The sequence below is a fragment of the Salmo salar genome, unplaced genomic scaffold (assembly GCF_905237065.1).
Source record: "Salmo salar unplaced genomic scaffold, Ssal_v3.1, whole genome shotgun sequence".
NCBI lineage: Eukaryota > Metazoa > Chordata > Actinopteri > Salmoniformes > Salmonidae > Salmo > Salmo salar.
The window spans coordinates 154792-182500 of NW_025548666.1; the positions used below are offsets into that span (position 1 = coordinate 154792).

The following is a 27709-nucleotide window of genomic DNA, read 5'->3' on the forward strand; positions in this document are numbered from 1 at the left end:
ACAGTGAGCCTCTAAGTTAGCTAATAACTTGTTAGCTTTAACAATCGTAGTTACTGTTACGTATTATTGTATTTGTTATTTTTGGCTTACTTTGTGGCAGTGGAGTGAAGCCAATTGACCTTGAATTGAGTGGAAAAAGCTAATGTAACATTAACCATCGCATGATAGTTGACCAAGTATCTTTTAAACAACTCATAATTGTTAACGTTAGCGAGCTATTGTTCGTCCTAGACATTAGTTACTGTTATGACATGAGAGCATTTGTGTATATGTTTATAGCTAGTTAGTTAGCTAAGAGACTGATCGCTTCTAGATTAACCATTATCTCTGTGCATTAGAGACGTCTCTAACGCCCCAAGAAAGCTCAGATTCAAACTCCCATTAACCAGCTTTGCAACTGTCTTCATTTACTCCCGTTATGCCGGTGTATATATATATATACTGAACAAAAAATATAAATGCAACATGTAAAGTTTCATGAGCTGAAATGATCTGTACGCACAAAAAGCATATGTCGCTCAACTTTTGTGCACTAATTTGTTTACATCCTTGTTAGAGCGTTTCTCCTTTACCAAGATAATGCATCCACCTGACAGCAGGTGTGGCATATCAATAAGCTGATTAAACAACATGATCATTACACAGGTTCACCTTGTGCTGGGGGACAATTAAAAAGCCACAAAAATGCACAGTTTTGTCACAAAACACAACGCCACAGATGTCTCAAGTTGAGGGAGCGTGCAAATGGCATGCTGCCTGCAGGAATGTCCACCATAGTTGTTGCCAGAGAATTGAATGTTAATTTCTTTACCATAAGCCGCCTCCCAACGTTGTTTTAAAGAATTTGGCAATATGTCCAACCGGCATCACAACCGCAGACCACGTGTAACCACGCCAACCCAGTAACTCCACATCCGGGCTTCTTCGCCTGCAGGATCATCTGAGACCAGCCATCCGGACAGCGGATGAAACTAAGGATTATTTCTGGCTGTGATAAAGCCCCTTTTGTGGCGGGGAAAGAAAAACACATTCTGATTGGCTGGACCTGGCTCCCCAGTGGGTGGGCCTATGCCCGCTCAGTACCACCCATGGCTGCGCTACTGCCCAGTCATGTGAAATCCATAGATTAGGGCCTAAGGAATTTATTTCAATTGACTGATTTCCTTATATGAACTAACTCGGTAAAATCATTGACATTGTTGCATGTTGCGTTTTTGTATATTTTTGTTAAGTATACTTCCGAAAAAGTCTAAATAAATATGTATTTTTATTTAACGAGGCAAGTCGGTTAAGAACAAATTCTTATTTACATTACGGCCTACCCTGCACGACGCTGGGCCAATTGTGCGCCGTCCTATGGGACTCCCAATCACGGCCGGATGTGATGCAGCCTGGATTCGAACCAGGTACTGCAGTGACGCCTCTTGCACTGAGATGCAGTGTCTTGAGACCGCTGCGCCACTCAGGATCAACCTAAAAAAAGAAACTATTCTTTGACACCTCGTGTAAACCTCATTACTGCCACACAGGGTGGAAGTTTACTACAGCTGATTTATTTAACTCTGTTTACATACCGGCCATAACTGGAGTAAATAAAGGTAGTTGCTCAGCGAATCTCCATATTTGGTGAATCAACTAATGTATTTTTGACATTACGCTGGAGAGAACTGGTGAATGGGAGTATTAGTCTGAGCTTTATTTTTTACATACCGCACAGATACTGGTTCAGCTTGTAGCTAATCTTCATATCTAATGGACTTGTTTGGTCCTCTCCTAGTTGGGAGCAAAGAGTGATAGCTTTTAGCTAATGAACTTGTCCACTTCCTGTCCTAGCTAACATCCATAGCTAGCTAACTTGTCCACATCCTGTCCTAGCTAACGTTAATACATAACTAACTTGTCTGTTCCTGTCCTAGCTAACACTAATAGCTAGCTAACTTGTCCACTTCCTGTCCTAGCTAACATCCATAGCTAGCTAACTTGTCCACTTCCTGTCCTAGCTAACGTTAATACATAACTAACTTGTCTGTTCCTGTCCTAGCTAACACTAATAGCTAACTAACTTGTCCACTTCCTGTCCTAGCTAACATCCATAGCTAGCTAACTTGTCCACTTCCTGTCCTAGCTAACGTTAATACATAACTAACTTGTCCGGTCCTGTCCTAGCTAACGTTAATACATAACTAACTTGTCTGTTCCTGACCTAGCTAACACTAATAGCTAACTAACTTGTCCACTTCCTGTCCTAGCTAACACTAATAGCTAACTGACTTGTCCACTTCCTGGCCTAGCTAACACTAATAGCTAGCTAACTTGTCCACTTCCTGTCTTAGCTAACACTAATAGCTAGCTAACTTGTCCACTTCCTGTCTTAGCTAACATTAATAGCTAGCTAACTTGTCCACTTCCTGACCTAGCTAACACTAATAGCTAGCTAACTTGTCCACTTCCTGTCCTAGCTAACAATAATAGCTAGCTAACTTGTCTGTTCCTGACCTAGCTAACGTTAATAGCTAGTTAACATCCATAGCTTACTTGTCCACTTCCTGTCCTAGCTAACACTAATAGCTAGCTAACTTGTCCACTTCCTGTCCTAGCTAACACTAATAGCTAGCTAACTTGTCCACTTCCTGACCTAGCTAACACTAATAGCTAGCTAACTTGTCCACTTCCTGTCTTAGCTAACAATAATAGCTAGCTAACTTGTCTGTTCCTGACCTAGCTAACGTTAATAGCTAGTTAACATCCATAGCTTACTTGTCCACTTCCTGTCCTAGCTAACACTAATAGCTAGCTAACTTGTCCACTTCCTGTCCTAGCTAACACTAATAGCTAGCTAACTTGTCCACTTCCTGTCCTAGCTAACGTTAATAGCTAACTAACCTGTCCGTCCCTCCCCTAGTTGGGAGCAGAGAGTGCGGACAGTATAGGCGCCGTTCTGAACAGCAAAGACGAACTGAAAGAGATTGAGGAGACCAGAGAGACATGCAGGTATGACACACACACACACACACACACACACACACACACACACACACACACACACACACACACACAGACAGACAGACAGACAGACAGACAGACACTGTAACAGGTATACACACACACACACTGTAACAGGTATACACACACACACACACACACTTCCAGCAATCATTGAGTATTTCTCAATTCCTTGGGGACCCCCAGAGTGTGCACATTTTTGTTCCAGCCCAGCCCTGTCGCTTGGTTTAACAATACAACACATTGTGTATGTGTAGGGCATCGTTCGATACTGCCGGGCCGAGCGCCAAGAGGAAGCCTCTGATGGAGGGAGGCGACACAGAGGAGGTTGAGGAGCAGAAGGTAGGAAACATAGACTGGATCACTGAGAGGTACGTCTCTGTTATAGACTGGGTCACTGACAGACTGGATCACTGAGAGGTACGTCTCTGGTATAGACTGGATCACTGATAGACTGGATCACTGAGAGGTACGTCTCTGGTATAGACTGGATCACTGATAGACTGGATCACTGAGAGGTACGTCTCTGGTATAGACTGGATCACTGATAGACTGGATCACTGAGAGGTACGTCTCTGTTATAGACTGGATCACTGATAGACTGGATCACTGAGAGGTACGTCTCTGGTATAGACTGGATCACTGATAGACTGGATCACTGAGAGGTACGTCTCTGGTATAGACTGGATCACTGATAGACTGGATCACTGAGAGGTACGTCTCTGGTATAGACTGGATCACTGATAGACTGGATCACTGAGAGGTACGTCTCTGTTATAGACTGGATCACTGATAGACTGGATCACTGAGAGGTACGTCTCTGTTATAGACTGGATCACTGATAGACTGGTTCACTGAGAGGTACGTCTCTGTAATAGACTGGATCACTGAGAGGTACGTCTCTGTTATAGACTGGATCACTGATAGACTGGATCACTGAGAGGAATGTCTCTGTAATAAACTGGATCACTGATAGACTGGATCACTGATAGACTGGATCACTGATAGACTGGATCACTGAGAGGTACGTCTCTGTTATAGACTGGATCACTGATAGACTGGATCACTGAGAGGTACGTCTCTGTTATAGACTGGATCACTGATAGACTGGATCACTGATAGACTGGATCACTGAGAGGAATGTCTCTGTTATAGACTGGATCACTGATAGACTGGGTCACTGAGAGGAATGTCTCTGTAATAAACTGGATCACTGATAGACTGGATCACTGATAGACTGGATCACTGAGAGGAATGTCTCTGATATAGACTGGATCACTGATAGACTGGATCACTGAGAGGGACGTCTCTGTTATAGACTGGATCACTGATAGACTGGATCACTGATAGACTGGATCACTGATAGACTGGGTCACTGATAGACTGGATCACTGAGAGGAACGTCTCTGTAATAGACTGGATCACTGAGAGGAACGTCTCTGTAATAGACTGGATCACTGATAGACTGGATCACTGATAGACTGGATCACTGAGAGGACCGTCTCTGATAGACTGGGTCACTGATAGACTGGATCACTGAGAGGAACGTCTCTGTTATAGACTGGATCACTGATAGACTGGATCACTGAGAGGAACGTCTCTGTTATAGACTGGATCACTGATAGACTGGATCACTGATAGACTGGATCACTGAGAGGACCGTCTCTGATAGACTGGATCACTGATAGATTGGATCACTGAGAGGAACGTCTCTGTAATAGACTGGATCACTGATAGACTGGATCACTGATAGATTGGATCACTGAGAGGAACGTCTCTGTAATAGACTGGATCACTGAGAGGAACGTCTCTGTAATAGACTTTAGATAAACCCAATAATCTTCCAGTGTTATTGAAAATGCAATGCCTCCAGTACAGTGAGGCCACACCCCCTACTGGAGGAATACCGAGTCCAGATGGGAACCCAGATAGTCCACATAGAGAGAAACCCTGTCTCCTCCTACTGGGGGGGAAATACCGAGTCCAGATGGGAACCCAGATAGTCCACATAGAGAAACCCTGTCTCCTCCTACTGGGGGAAATACCGAGTCCAGATGGGAACCCAGATAGTCCACATAGAGAAACCCTGTCTCCTCCTACTGGGGGGAAATACCGAGTCCAGATGGGAACCCAGATAGTCCACATAGAGAAACCCTGTCTCCTCCTACTGGGGGGAAATACCGAGTCCAGATGGGAACCCAGATAGTCCACATAGAGAAACCCTGTCTCCTCCTACTGGAGGGGAAATACCGAGTCCAGATGGGAACCCAGATAGTCCACATAGAGGAACCCTGTCTCCTCCTACTGGGGGGAAATACCGAGTCCAGATGGGAACCCAGATAGTCCACATAGAGAAACCCTGTCTCCTCCTACTGGGGGGGAAATACCGAGTCCAGATGGGAACCCAGATAGTCCACATAGAGAAACCCTGTCTCCTCCTACTGGGGGTGAAATACCGAGTCCAGATGGGAACCCAGATAGTCCACATAGAGAAACCCTGTCTCCTCCTACTGGGGGAAATACCGAGTCCAGATGGGAACCCAGATAGTCCACATAGAGGAACCCTGTCTCCTCCTACTGGGGGGGAAATACCGAGTCCAGATGGGAACCCAGATAGTCCACATAGAGAAACCCTGTCTCCTCCTACTGGGGGGGAAATACCGAGTCCAGATGGGAACCCAGATAGTCCACATAGAGAGGAACCCTGTCTCCTCCTACTGGGGGGGAAATACCGAGTCCAGATGGGAACCCAGATAGTCCACTTAGAGGAACCCTGTCTCCTCCTACTGGGGGGGAAATACCGAGTCCAGATGGGAACCCAGATAGTCCACTTAGAGAAACCCTGTCTCCTCCTACTGGGGGGGAAATACCGAGTCCAGATGGGAACCCAGATAGTCCACATAGAGAAACCCTGTCTCCTCCTACTGGGGGGAAATACCGAGTCCAGATGGGAACCCAGATAGTCCACATAGAGAAACCCTGTCTCCTCCTACTGGGGGGAAATACCGAGTCCAGATGGGAACCCAGATAGTCCACATAGAGAAACCCTGTCTCCTCCTACTGGGGGAATACCGAGTCCAGATGGGAACCCAGATAGTCCACATAGAGAAACCCTGTCTCCTCCTACTGGGGGGAAATACCGAGTCCAGATGGGAACCCAGATAGTCCACATAGAGAGGAACCCTGTCTCCTCCTACTGGGGGGAAATACCGAGTCCAGATGGGAACCCAGATAGTCCACATAGAGAGGAACCCTGTCTCCTCCTACTGGGGGGAAATACCGAGTCCAGATGGGAACCCAGATAGTCCACATAGAGAAACCCTGTCTCCTCCTACTGGGGGGAAATACCGAGTCCAGATGGGAACCCAGATAGTCCACATAGAGAAACCCTGTCTCCTCCTACTGGGGGGAAATACCGAGTCCAGATGGGAACCCAGATAGTCCACATAGAGAAACCCTGTCTCCTCCTACTGGGGGGAAATACCGAGTCCAGATGGGAACCCAGATAGTCCACATAGAGAGAAACCCTGTCTCCTCCTACTGGGGGGAAATACCGAGTCCAGATGGGAACCCAGATAGTCCACTTAGAGGAACCCTGTCTCCTCCTACTGGGGGGAAATACCGAGTCCAGATGGGAACCCAGATAGTCCACATAGAGAGGAACCCTGTCTCCTCCTACTGGGGGGGGAAATACCGAGTCCAGATGGGAACCCAGATAGTCCACATAGAGAAACCCTGTCTCCTCCTACTGGGGGGGAAATACCGAGTCCAGATGGGAACCCAGATAGTCCACATAGAGGAACCCTGTCTCCTCCTACTGGGGGGGAAATACCGAGTCCAGATGGGAACCCAGATAGTCCACATAGAGAAACCCTGTCTCCTCATGGTTGATTCAACACTGAACCAGTCGGTCCAGATTGTAGGAACCAGTCGGTCCAGATTGGTCCAGATTGTTGGAACCAGTTGATCCAGATTGTAGGAACCAGCCGGTCCAGATTGGTCCAGATTGTTGGAACCAGTTGATCCAGATTGTAGGAACCAGCCGGTCCAGATTGTAGGAACCAGTTGGTCCAGATTGTAGGAACCAGCCGGTCCAGGTTGTAGGAACCAGTTGGTCCAGATTGTAGGAACCAGTCGGTCCAGATTGAAGAAACCAGTTGGTCCAGATTGTAGGAACCAGCCGGTCCAGATTGTAGGAACCAGTTGGTCCAGATTGTAGGAACCAGTTGGTCCAGATTGTAGGAACCAGTCGGTCCAGATTGAAGGAACCAGTTGGTCCAGATTGTAGGAACCAGCCGATCCAGATTGTAGGAACCAGTTGGTCCAGATTGTAGGAACCAGTCGGTCCAGATTGAAGGAACCAGTTGGTCCAGATTGTAAGAACCAGCCGGTCCAGGTGAAGGAACCAGTTGGTCCAGATTGATCCAGATTGTAGGAACCAGTTGGTCCAGATTGTAGGAACCAGCCGGTCCAGATTGTAAGAACCAGTTGGTCCAGATTGATCCAGATTGTAGGAACCAGTTGGTCCAGATTGTAGGAACCAGTTGGTCCAGATTGATCCAGATTGTAGGAACCAGCCGGTCCAGATTGTAGGAACCAGCTGGTCCAGATTGTATGCGTTTCATAGTGTGTGTGTGTGTGTGTGTGTGTGTGTGTGTGTGTGTGTGTGTGTGTGTGTGTGTGTGTGTGTGTGTGTGTGTGTGTGTGTGTGTGTGTGTAGGAAGAGTTGGAGTTGCAGCTGCCAGATGACAGTAACCCTTATGAAGAGGTCTACAAGGACTCTACCACCTTCCTCAAGGTAGTACCACACACACACACACACACACACACACACACACACACACACACACACACACAACACACACAAGAACACACACACACACACACACCACATGTCAACACTGCTGTTATAGGTTAACAGTCTGTCTGTCTCTCTCTCCCCCTGTCTGCCTGTCTGCCTGCCTGCCTGTCTGTCTGTCTGTCTGTCTCTCTCTCCCCTGTCTGCCTGTCTGTCTGTCTGTCTGTCTGTCTGTCTGTCTGTCTGTCTGTCTGTCTGTCTGTCTGTCTGTCTGTCTGTCTCTCTCTCCCCCTGTCTGTCTGTCTGTCTGTCTGTCTGTCTGTCTGTCTGTCTGTCTGTCTGTCTGTCTGTCTCTCTCTCCCCCTGTCTGTCTGTCTGTCTGTCTGTCTGTCTGTCTCTCTCTCCCCCTGTCTGCCTGTCTGCCTGCCTGCCTGTCTGTCTGTCTGTCTGTCTGTCTGTCTGTCTGTCTGTCTGTCTGTCTGTCTCTCTCTCCCCCTGTCTGTCTGTCTGTCTGTCTGTCTGTCTGTCTGTCTGTCTGTCTGTCTGTCTGTCTGTCTGTCTGTCTGTCTGCCTGCCTGCCTGCCTGCCTGTCTCTCTCTCCCCCTGTCTGTCTGTATCAGGGAACCCAGAGTCTGAACCCCCATAATGACTACTGTCAACACTTTGTCGACACCGGACATCGACCACAGAACTTCATCAGAGACGTCGGTATGACAGTGTGTGTGTGTGTGTGTGTGTGTGTGTGTGTGTGTGTGTGTGTGTGTGTGTGTGTGTGTGGTGTGTGTAACCTGTCTGTAATCTGTGGGTGTCTGTAATCTCTGTCTGTAATCTGTGTGTGTTTCAGGTCTGGCTGACAGGTTTGAAGAATATCCTAAACTCAGAGAGCTGATCAGACTGAAGGACGAGCTGATCTCAACCACCAACACTCCTCCCATGTAGGTCCCAGTTTATTACCCCCCCATGTAGGTCCCAGTTTATTACCCCCCCATGTAGGTCCCAGTCTATTACCCCCCATGTAGGTCCCAGTTTATTACCCCCCATGTAGGTCCCAGTTTATTACCCCCCATGTAGGTCCCAGTCTATTACCCCCATGTAGGTCCCAGTTTATTACCCCCCCATGTAGGTCCCAGTCTATTACCCACCATGTAGGTCCCAGTTTAGTACCCCCCCATGTAGGTCCCAGTTTATTACCCCCATGTAGGTCCCAGTTTATTACCCCCCCATGTAGGTCCCAGTTTATTACCCCCCATGTAGGTCCCAGTCTATTACCCCCCATGTAGGTCCCAGTTTATTACCCCCCATGTAGGTCCCAGTCTATTACCCACCATGTAGGTCCCAGTTTATTACCCCCCATGTAGGTCCCAGTTTATTACCCCCCATGTAGGTCCCAGTCTATTACCCACCATGTAGGTCCCAGTTTAGTACCCCCCATGTAGGTCCCAGTTTATTACCCCCCATGTAGGTCCCAGTTTATTACCCCCCATGTAGGTCCCAGTCTATTACCCCCCCATGTAGGTCCCAGTTTATTACCCCCATGTAGGTCCCAGTTTTTTACCCCCCATGTAGGTCCCAGTTTATTACCCCCCATGTAGGTACCAGTCTATTACCCCCCCATGTTGGTCCCAGTTTATTACCCCCCATGTAGGTCCCAGTTTATTACCCCCCCATGTAGGTCCAAGTTTATTACCCCCCATGTAGGTCCCAGTTTATTACCCCCATGTAGGTCCCAGTCTATTACCCCCATGTAGGTCCCAGTTTATTACCCCCATGTAGGTCCCAGTCTATTACCCCCCCATGTAGGTCCCAGTCTATTACCCCCATGTAGGTCCCAGTTTATTACCCCCATGTAGGTCCCAGTTTATTACCCCCCATGTAGGTCCCAGTTTATTACCCCCCATGTAGGTCCCAGTCTATTACCCCCCATGTAGGTCCCAGTTTATTACCCCCCATGTAGGTCCCAGTCTATTACCCCCCATGTAGGTCCCAGTTTATTACCCCCCCATGTAGGTCCCAGTTTATTACCCCCATGTAGGTCCCAGTCTATTACCCCCCATGTAGGTCCCAGTTTATTACCCCCCATGTAGGTCCCAGTCTATTACCCCCCATGTAGGTCCCAGCCTATTACCCCCCATGTAGGTCCCAGTCTATTACCCCCCATGTAGGTCCCAGTTTATTACCCCCATGTAGGTCCCAGTTTATTACCCCCCATGTAGGTCCCAGTCTGTTACCCCCCCATGTAGGTCCCAGTTTATTACCCCCCATGTAGGTCCCAGTCTATTACCCCCCATGTAGGTCCCAGTTTATTACTCCCCCATGGATGTCCCAGTCTATTACCCCCCATGTAGGTCCCAGTTTATTACCCCCATGTAGGTCCCAGTTTATTACCCCCCCATGTAGGTCCCAGTTTATTACCCCCCATGTAGGTCCCAGTTTATTACTCCCCCAAGGATGTCCCAGTCTATTACCCCCCATGTAGGTCCCAGTCTATTACCCCCATGTAGGTCCCAGTTTATTACCCCCCATGTAGTGGCTCTGGATCAGAGAGTCTGTTAAATGACTCCAGATAGGAGAGTTTGTTAAATGACTCCAGATAGGAGTCGTTTGCTAAATGACTCCAGATAGGAGAGTCTGTTAAATGACTCCAGATAGGAGTCGTTTGCTAAATGACTCCAGATAGGAGAGTCTGTTAAATGACTCCAGATAGGAGAGTCTGCTAAATGACTCCAGATAGGAGTCGTTTGCTAAATGACTCCAGATAGGAGTCGTTTGCTAAATGACTCCAGATAGGAGAGTCTGCTAAATGACTCCAGATAGGAGTCGTCTGCTAAATGACTCCAGATAGGAGCCGTCTGCTAAATGACTCCAGATAGGAGTCGTTTGCTAAATGACTCCAGATAGGAGTCGTTTGCTAAATGACTCACGTGTTAATGTGTGTTTAAGGTATCTGCAGGCGGACCCAGAGCACTTTGACCTCCGTGACCTGAAGACTAAATTTGACGTGATCCTTCTGGAACCTCCGCTGGAGGAATATTACAGAGAGTCAGGAATACCGCTACACGGAACGCTACTGGAACTGGGACGATGTGAGTTACTGGGGGGGGATACTACTGGAACTGGGACGATGTGAGTTACTGGGGGGGGATACTACTGGAACTGGGACGATGTGAGTTACTGGGGGGGGATACTACTGGAACTGGGACGATGTGAGTTACTGGGGGGATACTACTGGAACTGGGACGATGTGAGTTACTGGGGGGGGATACTACTGGAACTGGGACGATGTGAGTTACTGGGGGGGGATACTACTGGAACTGGGACGATGTGAGTTACTGGGGGGGGATACTACTGGAACTGGGACGATGTGAGTTACTGGGGGGGGGATACTACTGGGACTGGGACGATGTGAGTTACTGGGGGGGGATACTACTGGAACTGGGACGATGTGAGTTACTGGGGGGGTACTACTGGAACTGGGACGATGTGAGTTACTGGGGGGGAACTACTGGAACTGGGACGATGTGAGTTACTGGGGGGGGATACTACTGGAACTGGGACGATGTGAGTTACTGGGGGGAACTACTGGAACTGGGACGATGTGAGTTACTGGGGGGGGGATACTACTGGAACTGGGACGATGTGAGTTACTGGGGGGGATACTACTGGAACTGGGACGATGTGAGTTACTGGGGGGGGGATACTACTGGAACTGGGACGATGTGAGTTACTGGGGGGGATACTACTGGAACTGGGACGATGTGAGTTACTGGGGGGGATACTACTGGAACTGGGACGATGTGAGTTACTGGGGGGGGATACTACTGGAACTGGGACGATGTGAGTTACTGGGGGGGGATACTACTGGAACTGGGACGATGTGAGTTACTGGGGGGGATACTACTGGAACTGGGACGATGTGAGTTACTGGGGGGGATACTACTGGAACTGGGACGATGTGAGTTACTGGGGGGGGATACTACTGGAACTGGGACGATGTGAGTTACTGGGGGGGGGATACTACTGGAACTGGGACGATGTGAGTTACTGGGGGGGGGATACTACTGGAACTGGGACGATGTGAGTTACTGGGGGGGGATACTACTGGAACTGGGACGATGTGAGTTACTGGGGGGGATACTACTGGAACTGGGACGATGTGAGTTACTGGGGGGGATACTACTGGAACTGGGACGATGTGAGTTACTGGGGGGGGATACTACTGGAACTGGGACGATGTGAGTTACTGGGGGGGATACTACTGGAACTGGGACGATGTGAGTTACTGGGGGGGATACTACTGGAACTGGGACGATGTGAGTTACTGGGGGGGGATACTACTGGAACTGGGACGATGTGAGTTACTGGGGGGGGGATACTACTGGAACTGGGACGATGTGAGTTACTGGGGGGGGATACTACTGGAACTGGGACGATGTGAGTTACTGGGGGGGATACTACTGGAACTGGGACGATGTGAGTTACTGGGGGGGATACTACTGGAACTGGGACGATGTGAGTTACTGGGGGGGGATACTACTGGAACTGGGACGATGTGAGTTACTGGGGGGGATACTACTGGAACTGGGACGATGTGAGTTACTGGGGGGGATACTACTGGAACTGGGACGATGTGAGTTACTGGGGGGGGATACTACTGGAACTGGGACGATGTGAGTTACTGGGGGGGATACTACTGGAACTGGGACGATGTGAGTTACTGGGGGGGGATACTACTGGAACTGGGACGATGTGAGTTACTGGGGGGGATACTACTGGAACTGGGACGATGTGAGTTACTGGGGGGGATACTACTGGAACTGGGACGATGTGAGTTACTGGGGGGGGGATACTACTGGAACTGGGACGATGTGAGTTACTGGGGGGGATACTACTGGAACTGGGACGATGTGAGTTACTGGGGGGGGGATACTACTGGAACTGGGACGATGTGAGTTACTGGGGGGGGATACTACTGGAACTGGGACGATGTGAGTTACTGGGGGGGATACTACTGGAACTGGGACGATGTGAGTTACTGGGGGGGATACTACTGGAACTGGGACGATGTGAGTTACTGGGGGGGATACTACTGGAACTGGGACGATGTGAGTTACTGGGGGGGGATACTACTGGAACTGGGACGATGTGAGTTACTGGGGGGGGATACTACTGGAACTGGGACGATGTGAGTTACTGGGGGGGGATACTACTGGAACTGGGACGATGTGAGTTACTGGGGGGGATACTACTGGAACTGGGACGATGTGAGTTACTGGGGGGGGATACTACTGGAACTGGGACGATGTGAGTTACTGGGGGGGGATACTACTGGAACTGGGACGATGTGAGTTACTGGGGGGGGGGATACTACTGGAACTGGGACGATGTGAGTTACTGGGGGGGGATACTACTGGAACTGGGACGATGTGAGTTACTGGGGGGGGGATACTACTGGAACTGGGACGATGTGAGTTACTGGGGGGGATACTACTGGAACTGGGACGATGTGAGTTACTGGGGGGGATACTACTGGAACTGGGACGATGTGAGTTACTGGGGGGGATACTACTGGAACTGGGACGATGTGAGTTACTGGGGGGGATACTACTGGAACTGGGACGATGTGAGTTACTGGGGGGGATACTACTGGAACTGGGACGATGTGAGTTACTGGGGGGGATACTACTGGAACTGGGACGATGTGAGTTACTGGGGGGGGATACTACTGGAACTGGGACGATGTGAGTTACTGGGGGGGGATACTACTGGAACTGGGACGATGTGAGTTACTGGGGGGGGATACTACTGGAACTGGGACGATGTGAGTTACTGGGGGGATACTACTGGAACTGGGACGATGTGAGTTACTGGGGGGGGATACTACTGGAACTGGGACGATGTGAGTTACTGGGGGGGATACTACTGGAACTGGGACGATGTGAGTTACTGGGGGGGGATACTACTGGAACTGGGACGATGTGAGTTACTGGGGGGGATACTACTGGAACTGGGACGATGTGAGTTACGGGGGGGATACTACTGGAACTGGGACGATGTGAGTTACTGGGGGGGGATACTACTGGAACTGGGACGATGTGAGTTACTGGGGGGGATACTACTGGAACTGGGACGATGTGAGTTACTGGGGGGATACTACTGGAACTGGGACGATGTGAGTTACTGGGGGGGATACTACTGGAACTGGGACGATGTGAGTTACTGGGGGGGATACTACTGGAACTGGGACGATGTGAGTTACTGGGGGGGATACTACTGGAACTGGGACGATGTGAGTTACTGGGGGGGATACTACTGGAACTGGGACGATGTGAGTTACTGGGGGGGGATACTACTGGAACTGGGACGATGTGAGTTACTGGGGGGATACTACTGGAACTGGGACGATGTGAGTTACTGGGGGGGGATACTACTGGAACTGGGACGATGTGAGTTACTGGGGGGGGATACTACTGGAACTGGGACGATGTGAGTTACTGGGGGGGGATACTACTGGAACTGGGACGATGTGAGTTACTGGGGGGGGATACTACTGGAACTGGGACGATGTGAGTTACTGGGGGGGGATACTACTGGAACTGGGACGATGTGAGTTACTGGGGGGGATACTACTGGAACTGGGACGATGTGAGTTACTGGGGGGGGATACTACTGGAACTGGGACGATGTGAGTTACTGGGGGGGATTACTGGAACTGGGACGATGTGAGTTACTGGGGGGGGATACTACTGGAACTGGGACGATGTGAGTTACTGGGGGGGGATACTACTGGAACTGGGACGATGTGAGTTACTGGGGGGGGATACTACTGGAACTGGGACCGATGTGAGTTACTGGGGGGGGATACTACTGGAACTGGGACGATGTGAGTTACTGGGGGGGGATACTACTGGAACTGGGACGATGTGAGTTACTGGGGGGGGGATACTACTGGAACTGGGACGATGTGAGTTACTGGGGGGGATACTACTGGAACTGGGACGATGTGAGTTACTGGGGGGGATACTACTGGAACTGGGACGATGTGAGTTACTGGGGGGGATACTACTGGAACTGGGACGATGTGAGTTACTGGGGGGGATACTACTGGAACTGGGACGATGTGAGTTACTGGGGGGGGATACTACTGGAACTGGGACGATGTGAGTTACTGGGGGGGGATACTACTGGAACTGGGACGATGTGAGTTACTGGGGGGGGATACTACTGGAACTGGGACGATGTGAGTTACTGGGGGGGATACTACTGGAACTGGGACGATGTGAGTTACTGGGGGGGGATACTACTGGAACTGGGACGATGTGAGTTACTGGGGGGGATACTACTGGAACTGGGACGATGTGAGTTACTGGGGGGGGATACTACTGGAACTGGGACGATGTGAGTTACTGGGGGGGATACTACTGGAACTGGGACGATGTGAGTTACTGGGGGGGATACTACTGGAACTGGGACGATGTGAGTTACTGGGGGGATACTACTGGAACTGGGACGATGTGAGTTACTGGGGGGGATACTACTGGAACTGGGACGATGTGAGTTACTGGGGGGGATACTACTGGAACTGGGACGATGTGAGTTACTGGGGGGGGGATACTACTGGAACTGGGACGATGTGAGTTACTGGGGGGGATACTACTGGAACTGGGACGATGTGAGTTACGGGGGGGGGATACTACTGGAACTGGGACGATGTGAGTTACTGGGGGGGGATACTACTGGAACTGGGACGATGTGAGTTACTGGGGGGGGATACTACTGGAACTGGGACGATGTGAGTTACTGGGGGGGATACTACTGGAACTGGGACGATGTGAGTTACTGGGGGGGATACTACTGGAACTGGGACGATGTGAGTTACTGGGGGGGGATACTACTGGAACTGGGACGATGTGAGTTACTGGGGGGGATACTACTGGAACTGGGACGATGTGAGTTACTGGGGGGGGATACTACTGGAACTGGGACGATGTGAGTTACTGGGGGGGATACTACTGGAACTGGGACGATGTGAGTTACTGGGGGGGGATACTACTGGAACTGGGACGATGTGAGTTACTGGGGGGGATACTACTGGAACTGGGACGATGTGAGTTACTGGGGGGATACTACTGGAACTGGGACGATGTGAGTTACTGGGGGGATACTACTGGAACTGGGACGATGTGAGTTACTGGGGGGGGATACTACTGGAACTGGGACGATGTGAGTTACTGGGGGGGATACTACTGGAACTGGGACGATGTGAGTTACTGGGGGGGGATACTACTGGAACTGGGACGATGTGAGTTACTGGGGGGGGATACTACTGGAACTGGGACGATGTGAGTTACTGGGGGGGATACTACTGGAACTGGGACGATGTGAGTTACTGGGGGATACTACTGGAACTGGGACGATGTGAGTTACTGGGGGGGGATACTACTGGAACTGGGACGATGTGAGTTACTGGGGGGGATACTACTGGAACTGGGACGATGTGAGTTACTGGGGGGGATACTACTGGAACTGGGACGATGTGAGTTACTGGGGGGGATACTACTGGAACTGGGACGATGTGAGTTACTGGGGGGGATACTACTGGAACTGGGACGATGTGAGTTACTGGGGGGGATACTACTGGAACTGGGACGATGTGAGTTACTGGGGGGGATACTACTGGAACTGGGACGATGTGAGTTACTGGGGGGGGGATACTACTGGAACTGGGACGATGTGAGTTACTGGGGGGGATACTACTGGAACTGGGACGATGTGAGTTACTGGGGGGGATACTACTGGAACTGGGACGATGTGAGTTACTGGGGGGGGATACTACTGGAACTGGGACGATGTGAGTTACTGGGGGGGGATACTACTGGAACTGGGACGATGTGAGTTACTGGGGGGGGATACTACTGGAACTGGGACGATGTGAGTTACTGGGGGGGGATACTACTGGAACTGGGACGATGTGAGTTACTGGGGGGGGATACTACTGGAACTGGGACGATGTGAGTTACTGGGGGGGATACTACTGGAACTGGGACGATGTGAGTTACTGGGGGGGATACTACTGGAACTGGGACGATGTGAGTTACTGGGGGGGGGATACTACTGGAACTGGGACGATGTGAGTTACTGGGGGGGGATACTACTGGAACTGGGACGATGTGAGTTACTGGGGGGGGATACTACTGGAACTGGGACGATGTGAGTTACTGGGGGGGATACTACTGGAACTGGGACGATGTGAGTTACTGGGGGGGATACTACTGGAACTGGGACGATGTGAGTTACTGGGGGGGGATACTACTGGAACTGGGACGATGTGAGTTACTGGGGGGGATACTACTGGAACTGGGACGATGTGAGTTACTGGGGGGGATACTACTGGAACTGGGACGATGTGAGTTACTGGGGGGGGATACTACTGGAACTGGGACGATGTGAGTTACTGGGGGGGGGATACTACTGGAACTGGGACGATGTGAGTTACGGGGGGGGGGATACTACTGGAACTGGGACGATGTGAGTTACTGGGGGGGATACTACTGGAACTGGGACGATGTGAGTTACTGGGGGGATACTACTGGAACTGGGACGATGTGAGTTACTGGGGGGGATACTACTGGAACTGGGACGATGTGAGTTACTGGGGGGGATACTACTGGAACTGGGACGATGTGAGTTACTGGGGGGGATACTACTGGAACTGGGACGATGTGAGTTACTGGGGGGGATACTACTGGAACTGGGACGATGTGAGTTACTGGGGGGGGATACTACTGGAACTGGGACGATGTGAGTTACTGGGGGGGATACTACTGGAACTGGGACGATGTGAGTTACTGGGGGGGGATACTACTGGAACTGGGACGATGTGAGTTACTGGGGGGGGATACTACTGGAACTGGGACGATGTGAGTTACTGGGGGGGGATACTACTGGAACTGGGACGATGTGAGTTACTGGGGGGGGATACTACTGGAACTGGGACGATGTGAGTTACTGGGGGGGGATACTACTGGAACTGGGACGATGTGAGTTACTGGGGGGGATACTACTGGAACTGGGACGATGTGAGTTACTGGGGGGGATACTACTGGAACTGGGACGATGTGAGTTACTGGGGGGGATACTACTGGAACTGGGACGATGTGAGTTACTGGGGGGGATACTACTGGAACTGGGACGATGTGAGTTACTGGGGGGGATACTACTGGAACTGGGACGATGTGAGTTACTGGGGGGGATACTACTGGAACTGGGACGATGTGAGTTACTGGGGGGGGATACTACTGGAACTGGGACGATGTGAGTTACTGGGGGGGATACTACTGGAACTGGGACGATGTGAGTTACTGGGGGGGGGATACTACTGGAACTGGGACGATGTGAGTTACTGGGGGGATACTACTGGAACTGGGACGATGTGAGTTACTGGGGGGGATACTACTGGAACTGGGACGATGTGAGTTACTGGGGGGGATACTACTGGAACTGGGACGATGTGAGTTACTGGGGGGATACTACTGGAACTGGGACGATGTGAGTTACTGGGGGGGGATACTACTGGAACTGGGACGATGTGAGTTACTGGGGGGGGATACTACTGGAACTGGGACGATGTGAGTTACTGGGGGGGATACTACTGGAACTGGGACGATGTGAGTTACTGGGGGGGGGATACTACTGGAACTGGGACGATGTGAGTTACTGGGGGGGATACTACTGGAACTGGGACGATGTGAGTTACTGGGGGGGATACTACTGGAACTGGGACGATGTGAGTTACTGGGGGGGATACTACTGGAACTGGGACGATGTGAGTTACTGGGGGGGATACTACTGGAACTGGGACGATGTGAGTTACTGGGGGGGGATACTACTGGAACTGGGACGATGTGAGTTACTGGGGGGGATACTACTGGAACTGGGACGATGTGAGTTACTGGGGGGGATACTACTGGAACTGGGACGATGTGAGTTACTGGGGGGGATACTACTGGAACTGGGACGATGTGAGTTACTGGGGGGGATACTACTGGAACTGGGACGATGTGAGTTACTGGGGGGATACTACTGGAACTGGGACGATGTGAGTTACGGGGGGGATACTACTGGAACTGGGACGATGTGAGTTACTGGGGGGGATACTACTGGAACTGGGACGATGTGAGTTACTGGGGGGGATACTACTGGAACTGGGACGATGTGAGTTACTGGGGGGGGATACTACTGGAACTGGGACGATGTGAGTTACTGGGGGGGATACTACTGGAACTGGGACGATGTGAGTTACTGGGGGGGATACTACTGGAACTGGGACGATGTGAGTTACTGGGGGGGATACTACTGGAACTGGGACGATGTGAGTTACTGGGGGGGGATACTACTGGAACTGGGACGATGTGAGTTACTGGGGGGGATACTACTGGAACTGGGACGATGTGAGTTACTGGGGGGGATACTACTGGAACTGGGACGATGTGAGTTACTGGGGGGGGGATACTACTGGAACTGGGACGATGTGAGTTACTGGGGGGATACTACTGGAACTGGGACGATGTGAGTTACTGGGGGGGATACTACTGGAACTGGGACGATGTGAGTTACTGGGGGGGGATACTACTGGAACTGGGACGATGTGAGTTACTGGGGGGGATACTACTGGAACTGGGACGATGTGAGTTACTGGGGGGGATACTACTGGAACTGGGACGATGTGAGTTACTGGGGGGGGATACTACTGGAACTGGGACGATGTGAGTTACTGGGGGGGTATGAAGGTGTTAAATAGAAGCTATCTGTCTGTTTGTTATTTTTGTTGATTTCTCTCATCTCTTCTCTCTCTCCCCTCTTCTTCCCCCTCTTCTCTCTCCCCCTTCTCTCCCCCTCCTCTTCTCTCCCCCTCTTCTCTCCCCCTCTTCTTCTCTCACCCCTTCTCTCTCTCTCCCCCACTCTTCTCTCCCCTCTTCTCTCCCCCTCCCCTCTTCTCTCCCCTCTTCTTCGCCTCTTCTCTCCCCCTCCTCTTCTCTCCCCCTTCTCTCTCCCCCTTCTCTCTCTCCTCTTCTCTCTCTCTCCTCTCTCTCCTCCTCTTCTCTCCCCTCCTCTCTCTCCCCTCCTCTTCTCTCCCCTCCTCTTCTCTCCCCTCCTCCTCTTCTCTCCCCCTCTTCTCTCCCCCTCCCCTCTTCTCTCCCCCTCTTCTCTCCCCTCTTCTTCGCCTCTTCTCTCCCCTCTTCTCTCTCCCCCTCTTCTCTCCCCTCCTCTTCTCTCCCCCTCTTCTCTCCCCTCTTCTCCCCCTCCTCTCTCTCCCCCTCTTCTCTCCCCTCTTCTCTCCCCCTCCTCTCTCTCCTCCTCTTCTCTCCCTCTAGATAATGAAGCTGGAAATAGAGGAGATATCAGCCCTTCGTTCCTTCGTCTTCCTCTGGTGTGGATCAGGAGAGGGACTGGACCTGGGGAGAATGGTATTATACACACAGAGAGGGACTGGACCTGGGGAGAATGGTATTATACACACAGAGAGGGACTGGACCTGGGGAGAATGGTATTATACACACAGAGAGGGGGACTGGACCTGGGGAGAATGGTATTATACACACAGAGAGGGACTGGACCTGGGGAGAATGGTATTATACACACACAGAGAGGGACTGGACCTGGGGAGAATGGTATTATACACACAGAGAGGGACTGGACCTGGGGAGAATGGTATTATACACACAGAGAGGGACTGGACCTGGGGAGAATGGTATTACACACACAGAGAGGGACTGGACCTGGGGAGAATGGTATTATACACACAGAGAGGGACTGGACCTGGGGAGAATGGTATTATACACACAGAGAGGGACTGGACCTGGGGAGAATGGTATTATACACACAGAGAGGGTCTGGACCTGGGGAGAATGGTATTATACACACAGAGAGGGACTGGACCTGGGGAGAATGGTATTATACACACAGAGAGGGGGACTGGACCTGGGGAGAATGGTATTATACACACAGAGAGGGACTGGACCTGGGGAGAATGGTATTATACACACAGAGAGGGACTGGACCTGGGGAGAATGGTATTATACACACAGAGAGGGACTGGACCTGGGGAGAATGGTATTATACACACAGAGAGGGACTGGACCTGGGGAGAATGGCATTATACACACAGAGAGGGACTGGACCTGGGGAGAATGGCATTATACACACAGAGAGGGACTGGACCTGGGGAGAATGGTATTATACACACAGAGAGGGACTGGACCTGGGGAGAATGGTATTATACACACAGAGAGGGACTGGACCTGGGGAGAATGGTATTATACACACAGAGAGGGACTGGACCTGGGGAGAATGGTATTATACACACAGAGAGGGACTGGACCTGGGGAGAATGGTATTATACACACAGAGAGGGACTGGACCTGGGGAGAATGGTATTATACACACAGAGAGGGACTGGACCTGGGGAGAATGGTATTATACACACAGAGAGGGACTGGACCTGGGGAGAATGGTATTATACACACAGAGAGGGACTGGACCTGGGGAGAATGGTATTATACACACAGAGAGGGGACTGGACCTGGGGAGAATGGTATTATACACACAGAGAGGGACTGGACCTGGGGAGAATGGTATTATACACACAGAGAGGGGACTGGACCTGGGGAGAATGGTATTATACACACAGAGAGGGGACTGGACCTGGGGAGAATGGTATTATACACACAGAGAGGGACTGGACCTGGGGAGAATGGTATTATACACACAGAGAGGGGACTGGACCTGGGGAGAATGGTATTATACACACAGAGAGGGACTGGACCTGGGGAGAATGGTATTATACACACAGAGGGGGACTGGACCTGGGGAGAATGGTATTATACACACACAGAGAGGGACTGGACCTGGGGAGAATGGTATTATACACACAGAGAGGGGACTGGACCTGGGGAGAATGGTATTATACACACAGAGAGGGACTGGACCTGGGGAGAATGGTATTATACACACAGAGAGGGACTGGACCTGGGGAGAATGGTATTATACACACAGAGAGGGACTGGACCTGGGGAGAATGGTATTATACACACAGAGAGGGGACTGGACCTGGGGAGAATGGTATTATACACACAGAGAGGGGACTGGACCTGGGGAGAATGGTATTATACACACAGAGAGGGACTGGACCTGGGGAGAATGGTATTATACACACAGAGAGGGACTGGACCTGGGGAGAATGGTATTATACACACAGAGAGGGACTGGACCTGGGGAGAATGGTATTATACACACAGAGAGGGACTGGACCTGGGGAGAATGGTATTATACACACAGAGAGGGGACTGGACCTGGGGAGAATGGTATTATACACACAGAGAGGGACTGGACCTGGGGAGAATGGTATTATACACACAGAGAGGGACTGGACCTGGGGAGAACGGTATTATACACACAGAGGGGGACTGGACCTGGGGAGAATGGTATTATAGACACACAGAGAGGGGGACTGGACCTGGGGAGAATGGTATTATACACACAGAGAGGGACTGGACCTGGGGAGAATGGTATTATAGACACACAGAGAGGGGGACTGGACCTGGGGAGAATGGTATTATACACACAGAGAGGGGGACTGGACCTGGGGAGAATGGTATTATACACACAGAGAGGGGACTGGACCTGGGGAGAATGGTATTATACACACAGAGAGGGACTGGACCTGGGAGAATGGTATTACACACACACAGAGAGGGACTGGACCTGGGGAGAATGGTATTATACACACAGAGAGGGACTGGACCTGGGAGAATGGTATTATACACACAGAGAGGGGACTGGACCTGGGGAGAATGGTATTATACACACAGAGAGGGGACTGGACCTGGGGAGAATGGTATTATACACACAGAGAGGGACTGGACCTGGGGAGAATGGTATTATACACACAGAGAGGGACTGGACCTGGGGAGAATGGTATTATACACACAGAGAGGGACTGGACCTGGGGAGAATGGTATTATACACACAGAGAGGGGGACTGGACCTGGGGAGAATGGTATTATACACACAGAGAGGGGACTGGACCTGGGGAGAATGGTATTATACACACAGAGAGGGACTGGACCTGGGGAGAATGGTATTATACACACAGAGAGGGGGACTGGACCTGGGGAGAATGGTATTATACACACAGAGAGGGGACTGGACCTGGGGAGAATGGTATTATACACACAGAGAGGGGACTGGACCTGGGGAGAATGGTATTATACACACAGAGAGGGGACTGGACCTGGGAGAATGGTATTACACACACAGAGAGGGACTGGACCTGGGGAGAATGGTATTATACACACAGAGAGGGACTGGACCTGGGGAGAATGGTATTATACACACAGAGAGGGGACTGGACCTGGGGAGAATGGTATTATACACACAGAGAGGGGGACTGGACCTGGGGAGAATGGTATTATACACACAGAGAGGGGACTGGACCTGGGGAGAATGGTATTATACACACAGAGAGGGACTGGACCTGGGGAGAATGGTATTATACACACAGAGAGGGGACTGGACCTGGGGAGAATGGTATTATACACACAGAGAGGGGACTGGACCTGGGGAGAATGGTATTATACACACAGAGAGGGGACTGGACCTGGGGAGAATGGTATTATACACACAGAGAGGGACTGGACCTGGGGAGAATGGTATTATACACACAGAGAGGGGACTGGACCTGGGGAGAATGGTATTATACACACAGAGGGGGGACTGGACCTGGGGAGAATGGTATTATACACACAGAGAGGGGACTGGACCTGGGGAGAATGGTATTATACACACAGAGAGGGGACTGGACCTGGGGAGAATGGTATTATACACACAGAGAGGGGGACTGGACCTGGGGAGAATGGTATTATACACACAGAGAGGGGACTGGACCTGGGGAGAATGGTATTATACACACAGAGAGGGGGACTGGACCTGGGGAGAATGGTATTATACACACAGAGAGGGGACTGGACCTGGGGAGAATGGTATTATACACACAGAGAGGGGACTGGACCTGGGGAGAATGGTATTATACACACAGAGAGGGGACTGGACCTGGGGAGAATGGTATTATACACACAGAGAGGGACTGGACCTGGGGAGAATGGTATTATACACACAGAGAGGGGACTGGACCTGGGGAGAATGGTATTATACACACAGAGAGGGGACTGGACCTGGGGAGAATGGTATTATACACACAGAGAGGGACTGGACCTGGGGAGAATGGTATTATACACACAGAGAGGGACTGGACCTGGGGAGAATGGTATTATACACACAGAGAGGGACTGGACCTGGGGAGAATGGTATTATACACACAGAGAGGGACTGGACCTGGGGAGAATGGTATTATACACACAGAGAGGGGACTGGACCTGGGGAGAATGGTATTATACACACAGAGAGGGACTGGACCTGGGGAGAATGGTATTATACACACAGAGAGGGACTGGACCTGGGGAGAATGGTATTATACACACAGAGAGGGACTGGACCTGGGGAGAATGGTATTATACACACAGAGAGTGTAGTCAACCTACTAGTGTAGTTAACTGGTTAGTGTAGTTAATTGGCACAAACCCACAATCAACTCTCCTCCCTCCTCCCCCCTCTCCCTCCTCTCTCTACTCTCCATCCCCCTCCCTCTCCCCCTCTCCCTCCTCTCTCTCTCTCCCCTCCCTCCCCTCCCTCCTCCCCTCTCCCTCCTCCCCTCTCCCTCTCCCTCCCCCTCCGTCCTCCCCTCTCCCTCCTCTCTCCTCTCACTCCTCTCTCTACTCTCCCTCCCCCTCCCTCTCCCCCTCTCCCTCCTCTCCCTCCCCCTCCCTCCTCTCCCTCCCCCTCCCTCCTCCCCTCTCCCTCCTCCCCTCCCTCTCCCTCCCCCTCCGTCCTCTCCCTCTCCCTCCTCTTCCTCCCTCTCCTCTCTCTACTCTCCCTCCCCCTCCCTCTCCCTCCTCTCCCTCCCTCTCCCTCCTCTCTCTCACTCTCCCTCCTCTCCCTCTTCCCCCTCCCTCCTCTCTCTCTCTCTCCCTCCCCCTCCCTCCTCCCCCTCTCCCTCCTTCCCCTCTCCCTTCATCTCCCTCCCCCTCCCTCCTCTCCCTCTCTCCCTCCCCTCCCTCCTCCCCTCTCCCTCTCCCTCCTCTCCCCCTCCCCTCTCCCTCCTCCCCTCCCCTCCTCCCCCTCTCCCTCCTCCCCTCCCCCTCCTCCCCCTCTCCCTCTCCCTCCTCCCCCCTCTCCCTCTCCCCCTCCTCAGTGTCTCAGGAAGTGGGGATTCAGGCGTTGTGAGGATATCTGTTGGATCAAAACCAACAGGAACAACCCTGGAAAGACCAAAACCCTCGACCCCAAAGCTGTGTTTCAGAGAACCAAGGTACCACACACACACACACACACACACACACACACACACACACACACACACACACACACACACACACACACACTCACACACACACACACACACACAGACACACACACACACACACACACACACACCACACACACACACACACACACACACACACCACACCACGCACGCACGCGCACGCGCACACACACACACACACACACACACACCACACACACACACACACACCACACACACACACACACACACACACACACACACACACACACACACACCACGCACACACGCGCACACACACACACACACACACACACACCACACACACACACACACACACACCATGAGACACGCACAATTTACTGTTGATTTGCAAAACAAAAACGTATTACCATGATTTCTCTCCTCCCTTCCTCCTCTTTTTCTTCTTTCTCTCTCTCCTTCCCTTCTCCTCTCTCTCCTTCCCTCCACTCCTCTCTCCTCCCCCTCTCTCCCTCCTCTCTCCTCCCTCCCTCCCCCTCTCCTCTCCTCTCCAGGAACACTGTCTGATGGGTATTAAAGGAACAGTCCGTCGGTCTACAGACGGTGATTTCATCCACGCCAACGTGGATATCGACCTGATTATAACGGAGGAACCAGAGATTGGGAACGTGGAGAAGCCGGTGGAGATATTCCATATTATAGAACACTTCTGTCTGGGTCGACGTCGACTACACCTGTTCGGACGAGACTCTACCATCAGACCAGGTGGGTCATCAGACCCTCTCCTCTCTAACCTCTCCTCTCTCCTTTCCTCTCTCCTCTCCTCTCTCCTCTCCTCTCTCCTCTCCTCTCTAACCTCTCCTCTCTCCTCTCCTCTCCCTTTCCTCTCTCCTCTCCCTTTCCTCTCTCCTCTCCTCTCCTCTCTAACCTCTCCTCTCCTCTCTAACCTCTCCTCTCTCCTCTCCTCTCCTCTCCTCTCCTCTCCTCTCCTCTCCTCTCCTCTCCTCTCCTCTCCTCCTCTCCTCTCCTCTCCTCTCCTCTCCCTTTCTCTCTCCTCTCCTCTCCTCTCTCCTCTCCTCTCCTCTCTAACCTCTCCTCTCCTCTCTAACCTCTCCTCTCTCCTCTCCTCTCCTCTCTCCTCTCCTCTCCTCTCTAACCTCTCCTCTCTCCTCTCTCTCCTCTCCTCTCCTCTCCTCTCCTCTCCTCTCCTCTCCTCTCCTCTCCTCTCCTCTCCTCTCCTCTCCCTTTCCTCTCTCCTCTCCTCTCCTCTCTCCTCTCCTCTCCTCTCTAACCTCTCCTCTCCTCTCTCCTCTCCTCTCTTTCCTCTCCTCTCTCCTTTCCTCTCCTCTCTCCTTTCTCTCCTTTCCTTTCCTCTCCTCTCCTCTCCTCTCCTCTCCTCTCCTCTCCTCTCCTCTCCTCTCCTCTCCTCTCCTCTCCTCTCCTCTCCTGTGAAACCAGTTACTGTATATATGAATGGACGAAGCCATGGATCACGTGACACCATTCATTCCTATGTGAAGACTCAATACCACACTGAAGCCAGTTTGTCATAGAGACATAACACGAGCAGTTTGATGTACTCCAGGAAGTGATTGTGGACTAGCTCAGTGCTGCCCCCCTCTCATTGACTAACTCCAGTTGAAGGCTGACCGGGGTACTGCAGGCTAGCTCAGTGCTGCCCCCTCTCATTGACTAACTCCAGTTGAAGGCTGACCGGGGTACTGCAGGCTAGCTCAGTGCTGCCCCCCTCTCATTGACTAACTCCAGTTGAAGGCTGACCGGGGTACTGCAGGCTAGCTCAGTGCTGCCCCCCTCTCATTGACTAACTCCAGTTGAAGGCTGACCGGGTACTGCAGGCTAGCTCAGTGCTGCCCCCTCTCATTGACTAACTCCAGTTGAAGGCTGACCGGGGTACTGCAGGCTAGCTCAGTGCTGCCCCCCTCTCATTGACTAACTCCAGTTGAAGGCTGACCGGGGTACTGCAGGCTAGCTCAGTGCTGCCCCCTCTCATTGACTAACTCCAGTTGAAGGCCGACCGGGGTACTGCAGGCTAGCTCAGTGCTGCCCCCCTCTCATTGACTAACTCCAGTTGAAGGCTGACCGGGGTACTGCAGGCTAGCTCAGTGCTGCCCCCTCTCATTGACTAACTCCAGTTGAAGGCTGACCGGGGTACTGCAGGCTAGCTCAGTGCTGCCCCCTCTCATTGACTAACTCCAGTTGAAGGCTGACCGGGGTACTGCAGGCTAGCTCAGTGCTGCCCCCCTCTCATTGACTAACTCCAGTTGAAGGCTGACCGGGGTACTGCAGGCTAGCTCAGTGCTGCCCCCCTCTCATTGACTAACTCCAGTTGAAGGCTGACCGGGGTACTGCAGGCTAGCTCAGTGCTGCCCCCTCTCATTGACTAACTCCAGTTGAAGGCCGACCGTGGTACTGCAGGCTAGCTCAGTGCTGCCCCCCTCTCATTGACTAACTCCAGTTGAAGGCTGACCGGGGTACTGCAGGCTAGCTCA

General features: G+C 51.6%; 1 protein-coding gene across 1 annotated transcript in view; it reads left to right on the forward strand.

Annotated features, from left to right (window-relative positions):
* Positions 1-27709, forward strand: part of LOC106594353 (methyltransferase 14, N6-adenosine-methyltransferase subun) — a 30764-nt gene that overhangs the window by 510 nt on the left and 2545 nt on the right. The window contains 10 exon segments of the mRNA XM_045712642.1: positions 2903-2991; positions 3261-3345; positions 7724-7801; positions 8422-8509; positions 8646-8736; positions 10742-10859; positions 10861-10884; positions 20173-20265; positions 25107-25223; positions 25754-25964. Coding sequence (XP_045568598.1) covers positions 2903-2991; positions 3261-3345; positions 7724-7801; positions 8422-8509; positions 8646-8736; positions 10742-10859; positions 10861-10884; positions 20173-20265; positions 25107-25223; positions 25754-25964 — 994 coding nt within the window.